Source organism: Pseudorca crassidens, chromosome 1 (assembly GCF_039906515.1).
Source record: "Pseudorca crassidens isolate mPseCra1 chromosome 1, mPseCra1.hap1, whole genome shotgun sequence".
NCBI classification, from domain to species: domain Eukaryota; kingdom Metazoa; phylum Chordata; class Mammalia; order Artiodactyla; family Delphinidae; genus Pseudorca; species Pseudorca crassidens.
Window position 1 is genome coordinate 14,142,426 of NC_090296.1, and position 17,790 is coordinate 14,160,215.

Below are 17,790 nucleotides of genomic sequence, written 5' to 3' on the forward strand. Positions count from 1 at the left end.
ATTAGCAAATTGTTAGGGCGATGAGCACCCACTGGGCTTTCTGCTGAACGTAATATGTACCAAGCAGTGCTCAGTTGTTTATTCTCTGTGAAGCTCTGAGTCATCTTCCATCCTTAGGGAGTGCATAGCCAGTAACCAGGTGTTTTAAGTAAGACTGTTCCCCTCCCCCCACCCCATAAATCCAACATTTAGTTAGAGAAGGGAAAACATAACATACATTGCTAGTAAATGTAGAATTTCTTGATTAAAATTATAATGAATTTGAATCCCAACTCTTTCCCTTAGGACAGATAGCCAAGACCTGAAGTTTTATGAATTTCTCCCTCCAGTCCTTTACTTCACAGGATTGAAAGCTAGCCCAGCCCTACAAACGGCTGGAATCGTGATTAGGGTTAACGTGTGGAAAGATCTGAAAACTGCTCGTTTGATTATTTTTCCCTTCCCTTTGGAATTTCCTGCCCTGGAAACAAAACACATTACATGAATTGGTCAGCTTTCATGTGCTGAGTGAACATTTAAACGTGGAGGGGAATGCCCAGTTGGCCTTTCTTTGCTTTAAAAAAAAAAGAAAAAATCATTGTTAGTGGAAAAACATATGTCACTGTTGAATTGAAATCTGATTCCAGACAGCCAGACTTACGGTTGGAAGGTTATTAGAACTCCATTTGCTTTTTTAGCCTTAATTTTGATTTTTCAAATGTTTGTTTCTTGGTTTTAATTTTTGGTTTGATTTGTTGTTCCAAGGCAACTCTCCAGAAGTATACTTTCATGGTTTTCCCTCCCTTTTTTCAGTTAGTAAGTAGTTTACCGATCTATCTGTTAACTTTTCTGAGGGTCTCCAGAATCACGCTGACCCCACCATGCAGTGTGTGTTGTGGCCGTTGATCAGGAATGTTGAGATGGCTTGGACCTGAAGCTTGCTCACCCCTTCCCGCTGGGGACCAGCCCTCCCAGGCCCTCTAATGCTTTCTGCAGCTCGGGTGTAAACACTGAGGAGGCAGCACTTGTCTGGGAAGGACTACAGAAGAAGGCATTGCAGGAAGAATGCCCAAGTAGGGGCGTGCAGTGGCTTGGTCAGCAACCCCACGGGGGCTGATCAAAAGTGTGAGACGTCCAGCCTCCCCAGTGTGGCTCATCTGTAAATCTGAGGTAGAGGGAACTAGTTGAATCTTAAAATTCCTTTCCAGTTCAACCACTATTGCTCATAGAAAACAATTCTAATAATTCGTTTTCCTAAAATAAGCTAATCAGACATCATAAAACTTAAACTACTTCTACCAGAATTTAAAGCAGACTAAGCAATTCCCTTCAAATATGTTAAAGGGAGGCTTGACATATTTATACAAGGGACTTAACTACTTCCATAAAAACAGCTCCAAGTCTCTCGAGGGTCAGGAAACCTGGGTTCTGCAGAGGAATCCAGGCAACTCATTTAACCTTCCTGGCCTCAGCATCCTCATCTGTAAAGGTCTTAGTCGACTAATTATTCTGTTCACACACACCTTTGGGGTTTGCCGGTAGCTGATCCTGATTTCAAGCCTCGGCCAGGTGCCTTGCTCCCCAAGTTGCAGCCTGGACTCTGTGGCCTCCAGAGGGCAGTGACCGGCCAGGTGGGGAGAGCCGGACTGGAACGCAGCCGCCAGGACCCCACCCCCACCCCCCGCCCCCCGCCCCGCTGCCCTCACTCCTGAAACCTGAGGATCCCAGGCGCCCCCAGCAGCGAGCGCCCCAGCAGTCATCCTTCTGGAGAGAAGTGTGGGTTGAGGTTTTATTCTTCTCTCCAAGAACGTGCTAACTGGGTGCTCAGCTTCATTTTTCATATCACCGATTCTGGTGACACCGCGGCTCTCTTTAGGAACCAGGACAAGAGAATAGACATTAACGAGAAAACACACCTCTCAAACGAACTCAGGTGAGAAATAAAGCCAAGGTAGTCGTTTTGTCTCCTTCCACGGTGGCTGGCGTTGTATTATTGACTTCGCATTTTTCTAACATTCAGAAACATCTGTCATGATCAGGAAGTGACTAGTCAGGTGGTGAATTTCACCCTCTGCTACTGCTTAATAGAATAAAGTCATCTTTGTCACCTATATGTGACCAAAAAATCACTCTAGTGATGACCCCACTGCTTTCGAGGAGTGGCAGTTTAAAACATTCAGTCCTAATGATTCAAGTATAAACCTTTTCTTGCCATTTTAATTAAATTAAAATTAATTCTCCTTAAGTAGTTCTGGGGTGTCTTTCTTTAAACAAGGTCGGTTGGAATTTTAGGAGATGGACAAGTCAATAATAAATGGCACTCGGGGAGAAGTTGAGTGTGTGACCAGCAATTAGACTACGGCCTGAGCCAGGGAGGCTTCTCCCATCAGCTGCATCAGAGACAAAAGCCTTTCCCAGGCGGAAGGACACTTCATTCCAGAGACACGGCCTCATGGCTGTGCACGGGGGAGGGTTTGAGGAGGTGGGTAGCCTCTGCCCTGTGCAGTCCTCCGGAAGGTGCTGTCTCCCGGCTCACCCTCACGGCGGGCCCCTCCCTGCATGTGCGCCGCTTAGCTCCGCCAGCCCCCAGCAGCAGCACGCAGGCCAGCCCCGCATGCCCGCTGGTGACCACATACCCCTGCCTTCGGGGGATCCTTCCCTAAAGCTTTCCCTGGAAAGGACGTTCCCCTTTCAAGAGAAGGCACATCCCGTCAGGTTTCAGCTGTGCTTGAAGTTCTGTTAAAGTCATTTGGAAATTGTGATCTCGTCTTGGGACCGTGGGTTGGCTGTCCAGATTTCCTTGGCTATCTTAACCTCCTTTTTCACTCAGTGAACAAAGGAAAGTATCTACTAGAATGACCCCCAGAGCTATTTATCAGCGGGACCCACAACCAAGAGGCCCCATAGTCGGTGGGAGTTGGATAGACCCAGCAGTGGCCCCTAAATCCGCCCCAGCCCCGTGGCCCCATCACGTGGGTGGACATGCTGTGCAGAGGGCAGGGGGCAGCCCTCGAGGGATCAGAATGTAGAAGGGGGATCTCTGACAGCGTGCTGTGAAGAGCCCACCACCCCCAGATCAGCCTCCTTGAGAGGCAGGACCGCCTCCAGCAAAGATAGGAATTGTCCTCGCCCGGGGTTGGCAGGGTGGGGAGTGGAGGAAAATGGCTCATGTTTTTAAGGTACAGAGAAAAATATGCCTAATTTGAGTGCTGAAGTGAGAGCAGACGCTCGCATCTCTCCTCCCGCCTCAGAAAAGAAGAGACAGTCAGCACTGTCTCCTCGGGTCCAAGGACGTTCGGGTTCTTAGAGCACAGGGGCCAGGTGTGAGGTCACTGGGCTGCCAGCAGTCCGCAGTGTTGCACTGATTTATGCGCAAGCCCTATCTTGAGAAACAGGCATCCTTTTCCTGTTAAAAACGAAGAGTTTTAAGCAAAGCTCTGGGGCAGAATGCTTAGTCACTCAGATCGTTGTTCAGTTTGCAGGGTCTTTAAGGGGGGGAGGGGCGCCTTCTTTTCTTTAATTCTTTCATTGTTTGGGGGGCACAGCTTCTAAGAACCGGAAGCTGAATAAACTCTACTGACAGATACGATGGAATCACTTCAGGACTGAGGGAAAATAGGTACAGAGATTTATTAGCGGTGGGTAGTTTCTGCACACTTGGTTTCTTTTCAGAAAAACGTGGGGAGGGCAAGTATCTGCTGCGGCGGCATCAGGCAGAAAGAATGTGGGTGACAAGCAGAGAGATGGAACTTGGGGCGCGGCCACGTGCTCTACGTTGTCTCACGTTCATGCATAGGAGGCATCCGAGTTAACTCTCCAGGGCCGGGAAGCAAAGAGCAGCCTGAATCCTGAGCAAACACCTGTGAGATGTGCCTCCTGATGTCTCTTTGGTAGAGGATTCTTTTCGCACATCAAGTAACATAGCTGTCTGTTGTTCCTGAACCGTGTTGCTCACCAAGTCAGCAGGCAGCAGGGCTGCATCTGAGACCTGTTCATCTTCTACATGCTGTGAAGATATGAGGGGACAGGGAAGGTGGACATCCTTCAGACCATAGCAGCTTACATAATGCGACCAGAACAGCCAAAAGGGTAGCTAGAATATAAATACATGCCATGCACTCAGTGACCCTGCTTGTGAAAATACAGGTGATGGAACATAACTAGGCCACATAATTTATTGAGCCCTTTGCTTCACAGAATTATTGGCTCTGAGATCCCTTTGAATGATGAGCCTTAGATATTGAAATAGGGTCCACGTGTGATTGCCACATTTGAGGTCTGTGTGAAATTGACCGCGGGTGTAGTGTGCTTTGGAAAAGGATTTTTGGGAAGGCTTCAACTGCAACAGCAAGTTGACCTGGCTGTGCCCGGCTTTCTACTTGTGGCAGGGTTTCTCCACAGGCTTCAGCAAATGATAGGAATGTGGGGCAGACATCCTCCAAGCTGAGCTTGGACTCAGCTTCCTGAGGTCAGGGGCCTGGGTTCCTGGCCCCTCAGCCCATGGGGAGATGACTCTCCACTGCAGCTCCTGGGGCCTCTCTTTCGCTGCCCCTGTCCCCCACCCCACCCAGACAGTGGTCCGGGGGGGAGGGAGGACTCAGATAAAGACCCCAGATGTAGGGATCAGAACAATTCTTCAAGTGGCATTTTGCCTATGTATCAGGTGTCCGAGATAACATTTCCTCTTGGGCCTCTAGCTGGGAGGAAATTCAGGTCTCCTCAGCTCCGGGGCATCTTATGCCCTCTGGACCACTGGGGCAGTCAGGTTACAGAACCTAGGCCAGATGTTAGGGCGTGCTCTCACCTGCCTGTGTCAGCTGTCGGTTCAGTTGGTTTTGCAGTAGCTTTTCAGAGCCACTGTGCCCTGTGACTGAGGGACCTGGTGGCTGCTCGGCTGTCAGGGTTACGACAGGGATAAGCGCTTCTCAAATTAACGTGATAAATAAGAGGTGTACAGTGGCCAGACACATCTGCTGGCTTACCTGTCGAACCTGATTATGTGGAAGCTTGTTTCTCCAGAGTCTTGGATTTCAAATTAGAAATATGTCTTCTCTTCCTCCCTCTAATTCCTTTCTCAAGCCTCAATTTGTCCATTTCCCTTAGGGGAATAATCCTCTTAACCCCCATGCACGCTGTAGGAGGACATTTGCTTTGGTGAGAAAGGGGTTGCTGTAAAGATAGGCGGGTTAGAACTAGCATTTCTAGGTGTTACCAACAGAAATCAAAATCTGTTTTGCCACTTACCATTTTCAATCCTATGAAACAGTTAAGTTACAGGTTGTTTTGATTATTTGTAATCAGATATATATCCATTCTGATTCATAATGATGTTTATCCCTTTTTTCCTCCAAATTCTAACCCAGTGGAAGAATTTGATATACTGTGCTATTGCCAGAAAGAGTAGACATTAACTATTAAATAATTTTACCATTATCATAAGTCACCTACCATTATTAATGAGTACTGAATGCCCTAATATCCATCCCCAGTTCAGAACCTGAAGGGTCTCTGCCCCTGTGAGGTGTGTGTGAAAAGGGATCGACTAGGAAGGAAACAGTTATTTCTGACGGACCTCAGTTACCCTCCCTATTTAAGCGGGTTAGTTATGTTAGATCTGGGAAGCCCCTAGGTGAGTACAGTGTTAATCCAGCTGTGCACCACTGTGCTTCTTAGTCCGGGTTGTTGGAAGTGAGCACAGCCATGCTGAGAAGCCCCTTGAGACAGGGAAGGTTCTGGCCTCTGAGCCATTAGGGAAGGACAGTAGGGCACCCAGACGTGCTTCCCCAAAGAGGGGCCACTCTTCTAAATTTCACACAGTGATGTGTGTATTGACAGTACTCATTCTTCCATTCATTGATTCATCATTCACTCATTCTGCAAGCATTTACCAAGTACATTGCGTGGGCCTGGCATTGTTAGCCCCTGAAAATACCTCAATGGAGGGCATGTTCCTGTCTTCCAGAACCACCCAGTCTCGGAGGAGAGACAGTTACATCAACTTTTTACATAAAACAGTGTGGTCTGTACAGTGATAACCATACCCACAGGGGGAGATGGGGCACTGAGGACCCGAGGCCTAACTTTTTACACGAGGGTGGTAGGGAGAAGAAACAGAAGGCTCACGGCAGCCTTCCCGGTGGAGGTGGCATCAGGGCTGGATTCAGAGGCTAGATTCGGAGTTAGGATAGTGTTTGAGTCCTGGTTTTGCCACCTGCTGGCTGTATGACTTTGGGTAAGATACTCACTAAAATCTCAATTTTGTCATCTAAACAATGCAGGTAACAGTGTTACCTGCCTCAAAGAATTGTTTAAAGGTTAAGTGAGATAATATATGTAAAGTGCAAATCAGAGTGCCTGAAACAGGCCACGTTCACTGAAGCCGCTAATCACCACTGCTGGCATCATCATCATCATCATTGCCAGACCTTATTCACAGCGAAACATTGATTGTAATAATAACTTAAAATCTGTTATTTTACAGATGATTATGTGAAGCATTAATTGATTTAGTTGTATATAGATACCACAAAGAGAAAGGACTTTGACATTAGTTCTGACGAGTGCATTTGTGAACCAAACAGTTAATCCAAAAAAACAGAATTAGCACCTCCAAAAGTCACAAGTCCTTGTAGCAAAGGAGCCTGAGAACCTGGTAGAAAATGTGTGGGAGTTTTCTAGAGCGGTAGTTTATTATTGTTCTTTTTGAAAAATGAATTAATAACTAAATATTTTGAGCATTTCTCAGTTTCGACTTCTCATGGGTCAATATCAATAGATATAACCCGTGTAAACAAGATCTCTTGAGGGGTCTCAATAAATTTGCAGACTCCTAAGGGATTCTGAGACCGAGAGGTTTCTGAGAACCTCCGTCCTAAAGGACAAGATCTTCCCGGTACTCTTTCCCCAGACTGTTGGGCTGCAGGGAAGCAGGACAGCTCAGGCTGGCTGGCCTGTGTAGAGGACGCCTGCAGGCTTTTCTTGACCACATGTCAGTTAATAACACCTGCTTCCTCTCTCCCCAGGTCAGGGGCCTCAGCCTTAGCTGCACATTGGAACCACCTGGGCTATTAACAAACAGATGCCTGGTCCCACCCCTAGGGTCCATGATTCGGTCAGTCTGGGCTGTAGCTACGGCATATGATTTTTTTAAATCCCTAAGTGATTTTGATGCGAAGTCAAAGTTGAGAACCACTGTTGAAGGTAGTCAGTGAGGAGGTGAGTCGGCTTGATAATGTCAGAATGTAGCAACAACCACCTTACTTATTTACTAATAGTTGCTATTGAAAGTCTCAGGGAAACAACATCAAATCATTGTTATCAAAGTTAAAGCATTGATTTTTCCATAAAAAGGTTCAAAACAAAACAAGACCAAAAAAATCAACAGCAGTTTCATCATTTTGCTGTTTGGGGTTTTTTTAGGTAGTCCCACACACTTTGTCTAAGCAAGGTCAGTTCTTAGCTGAACTTCATCAGTTCTCCTGGATCATAATGATATCGATCAGTGCCTCTGAACTGGGCCTCGAGATCCTCCTTGCGCGGCAGCGCTCACTGGAGGACTCACTGGTCCTTCTCCAGAGGCCCTCCTCGTGCTTTTCCCCGTGGGCGCTGTGTGCGGATTATCCACAGACGCTGGATTCCCAGTCTGGTTCCCATCCACCTCCTGCATTTTGCCTCCACCAACCCCACCCCACTGAAGGATTTGAGTGTATTTAGAAAAATCCATGTTTCCTTTGTGTTGGCATATGGATGGCCAGTCTATTGCCGCAGGTAGTCTTAAAAATGAATACATGAATTTTTATTTAAAAAAAATTTTCTTTCAGATCAGTTAATTTCCAGATTTTGTCTTCGTGAAATACAATCGTATAGTCTGAAAATAATAACTTTGTGCTTTCCTCTTTTCAAATCTTTCACGTCTTATTCACTGTTTAGAACTTTTAGAAGCTTTCTTCCTTAAATATTCATGAAAATAGAAGGCATTCTTATGTCATTTGTGACTTCAATGAGACAATCTCTGATGTTTAACTGCAAGAAGTTGCTGGCCCTTTGTGCCTTACTGAGAATATACTTTCCCATTTCTAGATTAATATTTTTCTATCATAAAAAGGACCAACTTGGTGCATCTCAAAGCCCCAACAGAAATTATTTTTATGCTCACAGTCTCATTTTACCCAGAGTGAAATTTATTTGAGTAGTCAGCATTTATCTCTCTATATCATCACCATTTTCAACCTCACGATAAGTCGATAGTTACCACTGAAGGCGCTGGAACGTTTATCTCCGTATTACGCTTTACGATGCGTTATAAGTTAAGAATGTTGCCAGTGAATATAAATATCACCGGTTTTAAATTTGAAATAACCGAGACTCCCGCTCTCAGCTCTGAAACCATTCCTCCAAGAGCGGATGTTGGAAAGAAGTGGGGAAAGAGCCCCTGTTTGGGGAGGTGGCCTCCGATCGCCAGGACCTCCCGAGGGTCAGCGTGGAGAGGAGTGTGTCATTTGACTCATCGGACTTCTGAATAGAAGCCCTTTGGCCGGTGAATGTGCTCAGCCTGCCGCCTCCCCCAGTTCTCAGGACAGTAGCTTCTACAGAGGAGTGAGGCGGGTGCAGCTCCTGAGCTCCGGGCCCCTTTGCCGTAACCTGTCCTCGGCGAGTCTAGTATTAGCCTTAGTGATAGACACCTGCTTAGACAGCAGGCAAATTGTGCTTTGTCTACAGTTTTTAAGGCATGTCCTAGAATACGGTTCCAGATCCCTCAAAGGCCAGGGAATGAAACGGGCGGTTGCTGGGTTTGTCTTGAGAATGGCCTCCATCTATGCCAAATCCTGCCCCAGGAGGCAAGTGTGGTTCCTCCCCCTGCCCCCCAGGTAGTTTCTAGGTTCAGGCCCAGGCGGGGGTGCTTTGTCACCTCCCTTCGTAGTACTTCACGTCTGCGAAGTTTCAGCAGCGTGTCACGGCCTCGTGGCTAGCTGTGCCTCTCCTGCCCCGACACTCAGCCTGCGCTCGACTCAGCTCCCGGACGGAGCATCTGCACAGCGTGTGCTCTGTCCTGACTAAAAGACGAACTAAAGCAACGGACAGAAACTAAGGTGCCAGGCCATAGTGACTGTATGGACACTAAGGACCGTAAACCTCAGAAACATTGTGAGGGAGGGGTGTGTGTACGTCTTGAACCCGTGCCTGTGTGTGAGGGGGACGGCTGGCTGTGTGGGTCGGTGGCTGGCTCTGGGTCTGTCCTTCCACCTCTGATGCCGTCTTCCCGAAACCCTCCCGCAGGCTCTGTCCACGCCACGTCGGTAGCAGCCTCCAGAGTGGAGCAGGCACTGTCGGAAGTGGCGTCGTCTCTGCAGAGCAGTGCCCCCAAGCAGGGCCCGCTACACCCCTGGATGACGCTGGCGCAGATCTGGCTCCACGCAGGTACCGCTCTGCCCCTCAACCCCACGCCCACCTGCCGCTCTGCCAGAGGGGAGCTTGCGGCCTGGGCCGCAGGGTTTATGCTGTCGCAGGGGCCAGAGATCTACACCCCAGACTTTCTTTGAGGGGGACAGCAGAGCGTGGTGTCCCGGACCCGACGGAGGTCTGGCAGTCCTGCAGCCTTGGAGTGGAGCCTCAGCTCTGCTACTTACCAACAGCTGCATGGGCTGGAGGTGATAGCCTCCCCTCTCAGCCTCGGTTTCCTCATCCGTATGGTGGGTCAATAGCATCGTCTCCTAGGGTTGGTGAGCACAGTGCCTGGCACACCCTGGTGGTGAAGTCTAAGAGACCCTGGGAGAGGGGCCAGGTGTCCTGATGACACAGATGTCTTTATCTAAGCCGAGGGGACGGGGGGAACAGCGTTTGGATGTCCGAGCTGCCACTTCTGACGGCGCTCCTGGTAATCCTCAGAGAGCGAGGCAGGTACCAGCAGCTGCCGGACTGGAAACTAGCCCAGAAGGCAGGTGTGACTGCCCCTCCCCCAGTTTCACACGGCTGCTTCTGCACAGCTAGGGAATCGCCACATTATTGTGCAGCCTGCAGACATTTAGCAATGGGAATCCCACCATACAGAGCAAATGGCGGCTCTTGATGTGCTTACATAGGAAAGATAACTTCTGTTTCTCCAGTTTACCCCTTGATCAGCAAGGCCTTCCCAGGCTCAACTCTCAGGGTGCACGGCAAAAGCCCAGGTTTGGCCGCAGAAGTGCTTATTACCCACCACTGGCCATCTGTTTACCCCTTTTTTGCCAAGGCTAATTGTATGATGTCCAACCTTGTTTGGAACCTTCGTGTAAGAAACACAATTGGATTTACCTAGGTTTGGCATGTCCCAGAGCCGAGCTCAGTCAGCCGCTCCCGTGTTGGCATCTTTAATTGAGCCAAAACAACCACTGTAAATTAACAAATTATGTTCTTCTAAGCAGAAATACAAAAGAGGGATGATTCACGAACGTGCTGATTGTTCTTCCTGTGCAGATGCTGGCCAGCGTTCAGCCCCTTGCTGGGTTCTAGACAGGCTGACTCAAGGGCCCGGGAACAGCAGTCATGCCTTCCTCTGTGGCTCTCTTGAAGAAAAGCTGGTCCCCAGTCTAGGACCTGGTGCCTGTCCTACTCAGTCATCCTCGTGAGCAGTGACGGCAAAGAACAAAAAGAGAAGGGGTTCACTTTAGTGTCCAGGCCAGGTGAGACTGGCCGAACCTGCAGGGCTAGTAGAGGGGCAGAGTTGTCCTTCAAAATGGGCATGAAGTTGAGTTTTTAAAGGGTCAATGTCTACGAAACCACAAGGGCAGAAGGTGATCCTTCTAGGCTGGAAGCAGCTCCCTTGACCTCCCAGGCATTCTCTTGCTTGTGGCTCGGAAAACCTAATGACCTTGGTGAGGGTCACTGAGTCCCAGGACCGCTTTGCCCAGTGGCTTGCTGCCCCTCCCTCAGTTATCCAGGCTTTGCTCCTCGACGTGACCCACCATGACTCGGGAGGAAATTTTGTAGCTGCTTATTAGAACATTGAAGAACCCGGCAGCTAAGATTCCTTTTGGAGTTATCCTTGAAGTTTTATCAATCGTGTGACATCCCTTTCTCATTGCCATAGCCTATAGGACAGAATAAAGCTCTCATTGCTATTAACGCGTGTGGCTTTTAACATTCTACGAGTTGGTGGGATTGAATTCTGGAAATGGAATATCATACTTGCCTTAAACTCCAGGCAGAATGTAAGTCCCGCTTATATAGTATGAATGAGTGAAGCAAATTATAATCTTTATAGGATTGGTGCTATATTGACTCTTTCAAAGCACTGACTTTGAGTCAAGATTAGAATGGTATCGTATATTCAATATGGTCTTTGAAGAGGTAAACTCAGAAGGAATTCATAAAAGAAGCTTCCACTGAACTGTAAGGTTTTACCATAGGTGGTTTGAGCTTTACTGCTCTGGGTGGCAAACTAAAAGTGACTCACATTTTTTGACAACTTATGGAAACCAGGTAACATCTGCGTCCATCGTCAGCTCTAACAATACCGCCAGATTCTGTAAATGCCGCAAGCTTTGGAAGAAACTAGATCAAGGCCTCACACCCAAGGCCATGGTGTTTCTGTGGCGTTTGCGGGTCTCTTCTCTCCTGGTTGTTTTTGCTGGTGATCTGAATGTAGTGGGAGCTTGTGGTGGAGGCCCGTGCTGGAGGTGGCCCCAGATTTGAGGCTGGCAGGTAAGGCCACTCTGAGACGACCTCAGATTTCCAGCCTATTATATGAGCAGGTCCCTGAGCCACTTGTGTGTCATCTGAGTGGCAAAGAGATCATGACTGGGACACCGGAGCCTCTGGCTGCTCTGTGAGGACATCAGCCACAGGCCCAGTGGGGAGCACAGACCCAGGAAGTCCAGGGATGCTTGACCATCCGGGGTCCCTCCCGTCCTGTGTGGTGGGACCCACGCCCTGGGCACCCCTTCCCGCTGTACCTCTTCCTCCTTCCTGGACGCTTCTGACCCCAGGGCCTCAGGCTCCTCACAGGGTACCTGGTGGCCAACTGGCATGGGTTGTACATGTTTTGTTGCTTGGTTTTTTTGGACCCATGTGACAATTTTATTTAAATTATTTTTGAAAAAATAATACACGCACATGCTACACAGTTCAAAAGGCACAAGAGATGTGAAATGAGAGGCTTCCTGCCAACCCGAGTGTCAGTCACACTCCCCCACGGCAGCCACCGTTAGTGTGTGCACCCCCGCCGGGGTATAACACTCGCTGCAGACCATTGCCCGTCGGCACGTCAGAGAGCAAATCCACTGTATGATTTTACCGTAATTTAACGAGTAGCCCACTGACTAACATTTCCATTCGTTCTAGTATTTTGCTGCTACAGGCGACGCGTCAGTGAGTAGCCGTCTATAGATTGTTCCGTCCCTGTAAGGCAAACTCCTCGAAGTGGAATTGACGGAGCAAAGGGTGCGCACTCTTTAATTTTGGTAAATTTTGTCACATTGCCTTCCACAGAATCGTGCCAGTTTGCATTCCAGTCAACAAGGTGGGAATGCCCATGTTCTCACATTCTTGATAACACAGCAAATCATCAGACCTCAAGATCTTTGCCGATCTGATAGATGAAAATGGTATTTCAGTTGTCTGCTCACGGCTTCTGCCCATTTATCTTCTTAGATACCGAGCTTTTCTTTTTGAGTTGTAAGCACTTATTATGTGTCAAAGAAATTGGCCTTGTGCCATATGTGCTCTAAGTATTTCCCCCCATTTTAATTTTGTTTGTGTTTTGGGGTTTTGTTGGGGGTTTTTTGCCAAATTTTTTTTTTTTTTACATTTACCAATCTTTTGGGTATCAAAAGATTGGGTATCAGCTCTGGGTATCACATGATATTTAGAAAGAAACTACCCATTTTTATGGTCTCTTTTCCTGGAAGTTCCAAGTATCTTCTAGTGCCATTTGTATAAACACCATCTTACAAAGAAGGTCCAAAGCGTTCTTTTCCTCTGTTATGCAGAAGGGAAACCCAGGCCAAATAGAAACCAGCTCCTCTGTGGTCTCACTGGGCAGGAGTCAGGTAAGCTGAATTAGAGCCTTTGATGTTTGTTGCACCTTGAGACATATCTCCCTGGGAGTCATACATCGTTTTCTTTAGAATGCACACCTTATCACTGGCCTTTGGAAATTCATACATTCACAGTCATTCAGAGTTGAACCAGGGCCTTTCCCAAGCCAAGCAGCTTCTTGGTGTCCATCCTTCAATTTCCACTTCTGGGATGGCAGCTAAAAATGACTGTGCAGTAGGTGGATAATTTCTGCTTGTTACTTACTAATAATTATAGCTTTCACTTTGGCATCTCTCACCGTCGAAAGCAACGGCTATTCTTAGATGTGCAAGATCAGATTTTCTGATTTCTGCTGGGAATGTAAAGCTGTGATACTCTCACAAATTCCTTGGCCCTGGCCGGCCTGTCCCGTTTGCCCTTCCCCCTGCTAGGTTCCTCCCAGCCACCGGGAGGCTGCATCGGCAGGGTTGAAGGGTAATCCTGTGGCGCGGCCACCATGACAAGGTGAAGACAGCTCCCAGACAGGTGGCGTGAGGGTGACTGCACAGGGAGTGCTTGCAGGAGGGAACATGTGGTACCCAGGGGTCAAGCCTGACCTGACACGGTGCCAGTCTCCATGGGTCAGCCCCGCCAGACCTGCCCCTTCTGCTGCCCTGGGAGGTTTTGATTCACGGTCTACGACCTGCAGGTAGCTGACCTTTACCAAGCACCGTGCATGTGTCAGACCTTATCCTGGGACTTTATGTGTCTTAACTTGTTTAGTCCTTGTGATAGCCATATAAGGTATAAATACCCTTTAATCACCCCATTTTACAGATGGAAAAACCAAGACACAGCTCTCACGTCACCTGCCTAAGGTTACATGACTAGTAAGTGGAGAAACCAGAATCCAGACCCAGCCAGTGTGGCCCCAGAGCCCCAGCCCCCGCCCAGGGAGGGCGCTTAGCTATGGAGCACGCACCTGTGAGCACCTGTTTACGTGCGTCATCAGGGCGAGGCTCTGGAGCTCAGTGGTCAGCAGACGGACACGGGCTCTGCCTTCATGGAGTTTACAGATATGAAACATAACAACTGCAGAAGCACTTAATTCCACGGTGCCGAGTACCCCAGAGCAGCAGTGTAGGCTCTGGGAGAACTGGGAACCGAGGTCCTCCCCAGCCAGGACCGGAGGAGGCCTGAGCATGTGGCAGGCGTAGGACACACGTGGACAGGCCTGTGGGCCACGTGAGCCCTGAGGTTAGAGAAATGGCAGGGCCGCAGGGCATGCAGCCTAGAGAGGAAGAACCACGTGGCCGAGGCGAGGCCAGACGAGCCAGCGCCCCGGTGACCAGGTCAGGATCTCTTCCTAAAAGCACTGAAAAGCTGTTGAAGGACGGCAAGCGGGGGCATGAAAGGATCAGAGGGAGGTTGCTACAAGATCACCCTGGAGGAATGTGGGGCACGGAACGGGAGACAGTGCCGTGGGGAGGCAAGGTCAGGAACTTCGGTCTGTGTGACCGCGGGGAACGGCCGGTCTGAGGGTGGAGAGAGGGGGATACCTGAGTTGCATTTTCGAGGCAGAACTGATAGGACTTGTTGATGGGTTAGATGTAGGGGTGAAGGAAAAGGAAGACTCCTGTGTTGGGAGCTGGAGCCAGCGGGTAACTGGTGATTCCTATTCCTGCCACGGGCAGCCTGGGTGGTGGGAACCGATGGGTGGGGATATGGGGGGGCAAGAGCAACCAGAGCCCTCCTTGAACTTGGGAGCGTCGGGTGCCTGAGGACCCACAGTGAAGGTGTCAGGCAGGTGGCTGGATACTCAAGTCTACGCTTGAGGTTTGGGCTAGAGACATCAAGTTGCGAGTGGGGATTTAAAGCCAAGGGATGTGGTGAGAATGTCGATGGAGAAGGAAAAGGGCCAGGCCCCAGACCTGAGCCCTCAACATTCAAAATGTGGGGAGGAGAGGAAAAGCCAAAGCAGCAGAAAGGAAGTGGTCAGCAAGGCGGGAGGGAACCGGGAGACGTGGCGTCCTGGCAGCCAAGGGGGGTTACGAAGGTGCCTGCGCGGTACCATCAAGGGCTTGGGTTCTGGACTCAGACTAGTTGAAATCCTGGTCCCACCACCCTAGTGCCGTCCTCTGCAAAATGACGACAGTTTGACAGTCACACAGAAAATGCATGAAAGTGTTCAATGGGGGGGGTCAGACACTCCATAACTGTTAAAATAATGATTTCTTGATCAGCATTGTATCTTCATTTCTTTTTAAAGGTTATAGTCCATTTATAGTTATTATAAAATATTCCCCACGTTGTATAATATATCCTTGCAGCTCATTTTATACCTAATAGTTCATACCTCTTAGTCCCCTACCCTTCCCTTGCCCCTGCCCCCTTCCCTCTCCCCATTGTAAAATAATGATTTTTAAGTGCGTGTGGCAGGTAGGAAATGCTGCGGAGGGCTTGAATAAGATGGAGACAAAGACATTTGTCTCCCGGCAGACACGTGCGCCCAGCCCTGGCGCTGCCCTGCCCTCCGCGGCGGAGGCTGTCCCAGGACCAGCTAAGGTTGTTTCCCAAGTCTCCTCTCTCTAGGGAAGCAGGGTTTGGGGAAAGGGAAATGGTTTCGGGGGGTCGGCGAGTCTGCAGGCGTAACTCCCTGCTGCCTGCAAGACCAAGAGAAGCTGATGGCCCACGCGCCTTTTTCTGCATCCCTCTCTGCCGGACCTCTGGTGGAATGGAGGATCTGATGGCTCGCACACAGGTACAGCCCTCGGGCCGCCTCTCACATACACGGCTCCTTTGTGTGAGTTTCACAGGAATGTCCCCTCTGGGTAGGCTAAGGCCCAGGGAGCAGGTGTGCCTTAGCTGAAGGCACCTTGGTGAGAAGAGCTTCCTCGCTTTCCAGGGGCAGATGCAGCCCTACTCCAGGCTCACAGCTGGCCAGCGGGGTCCAGGCTGGTCAGCCCCACTCCACCCAGCGCCTCTGCACGGCGCACGACCCAAACAGCCCTGAGCCCAAGGCAGGCAATGGGAGCCGGTTCTCAGCCTTGCAGCCGACGTGAAGCAGGTGCTTGACAAGTGTCAGAAGAGTGAATGAACGAGTGAGGAAACTGGGCCCCGTGCGGGGCTGTGGGTGCATCCCGCTCCAGGTCCCCCTATCGGGAGCCCCCTTCACCACTGAGGAGGAAAGAGGCCCCGGGCCTTGGCACTATAGCTCAGCCCTTTTCAGATCCCATCTTTAGCTTGGTTTGACCAACGATTTCGGAAAGCCCTCTGCGCGAGGCACAACGCACAGGGGAGCGGACTTGATCCCGGCCCTCCAGGGACGTGACCTCTATGGGATAACACAAGTCACGGGAGCACGGGGCAGCCTGGGGTGAGGGACTTCCCAGAGCACGCAGGGCAGTGGAGGGGTGACGCACCCAGGCCTATCTGGGGAAGTCGTGTGCAGGGTGGGGTTTGGGGGGCCGTCGTGTGCAGGGCGAGGTTTGCGGGAGCCCAGGGTGAGGAGTGATGGGTCTGCAACAGTACAGGGAAGGCACTTTGGGCAGAAGAAACAGCAGAGCCAATGTGTGGAGGTGAGACCGTGAATGGAGCACGGAGGGAGTGAAAAGGTAGCAGGGTCCTAGTTTAGAACGGGCAGCAAAAACATCTGGGTTACATTCACCTGCAGTTGGGAACCATTGAGGGTTTGCAAGCGGGGGTGGGGTGGAGGGGTATTTCCAGCATTTTTCATAGTAACCTGGTAGCAAGGAGAAGGCAGGGGATTCCAGAGAGGACAGCCAGAGCTTAGTCTGAGCTTCAGAAAGGGGTAGAAAGTGTCCATGACCCTGCGTGGCACCTTACCTTTGGTTAGAGGCTGTCAGCTGCCAGCGACCAGGACAGACTCTGTCCCTGTGACCTCTTCAGAGAGTGACCCTTCAGAGCCCGCCCCGCAGCGGGGGCTCTGACACTGCGCTGAACTGTGTTCTTGTTAGGAGCCGATCAGCTTTAAGTTCCCAGAGCCAGCTTCCCTCTCTGTTACTGTTCCTTCGGTACAAGCTCTTATATCTCTTAATGAGCTCAAAAGGCCCTTTGTGGGTTTTTTTGTGGTTTTTTTGTTTTCACTTGAATTTAGCCCTTGGTGAAGGGGTCAGGGGAGCATCACTTGCTGTGGCTTCTCTGGCCTTTGACTCCTCATCGACCTGGGCCACAGAGACGGTTGCCTTCCTCTGACCCGCAAGCAGTGTCCATTAGTCTACAGTCTTTCCTTAAGCACCTACTAAGTGCTAGGTCCTGTGCTAAGGGGTGCAGAGGTGACGTGGCTGGAAGTTGCTCATAGTTTTAGTGGGAAAAGACAATACCGATCACATTTTTTGGAGGCTTTAGGGAAATAGTACACCTCTGTTTACGTCCTGAGTTCTGAGCCAGTTAAGAAAGAGACAGGGAGTGAGATGGAGATCACACTCCCAGCTTTGTGCCCAGGGAGGCTGAATCGGAGGATGCATCGTGACGCCTGGCCTCAGCTGGGCTCCCAGTGCATCACAGCTGATCGAATTCACCCGTCCCGAATTGCTGGCCTCGCTGTCGCAGGGGCAGAGCCCAGCATCACGCCCGCAGGAGCAAGCCGAGAATGCGGGCATTCAAGACTCCAGGCTTCCACCCTCTTGGTAGAGACGCGGGCCAGCCTCAGGCCCCACCTGGCAGGTGAACAGGCCCAGAGAAGTTGATGGCCTTGCCCAAGGTCACACACAAGGCCTGGGCGCAGGGATCGAACCCTCCATGTTCCCCTGACACTGGCTGACCAACGGGGTACCCTAGAGTCCTGGTAGCAAGGAG

At 50.0% G+C, this 17,790-nt stretch overlaps 1 protein-coding gene across 12 annotated transcripts in view; it reads left to right on the forward strand.

Annotated features, from left to right (window-relative positions):
- The window catches only part of TTC7B (tetratricopeptide repeat domain 7B), a 236,934-nt gene that overhangs the window by 184,228 nt on the left and 34,916 nt on the right, over positions 1–17,790 (forward strand). For 7 of the 12 annotated variants that reach the window (XM_067727813.1, XM_067727870.1, XM_067727820.1 and 4 more), the window contains 2 exons: positions 745–795; positions 9,256–9,396. In XM_067727813.1, the coding sequence (XP_067583914.1) occupies positions 745–795; positions 9,256–9,396 (192 nt within the window). Of the gene's footprint in view, positions 1–744; positions 796–9,255; positions 9,397–10,431; positions 11,076–17,790 lie in introns of those variants that run through there. The other 5 variants (XM_067727818.1, XM_067727833.1, XM_067727843.1 and 2 more) reach the window with 3 other exon arrangements.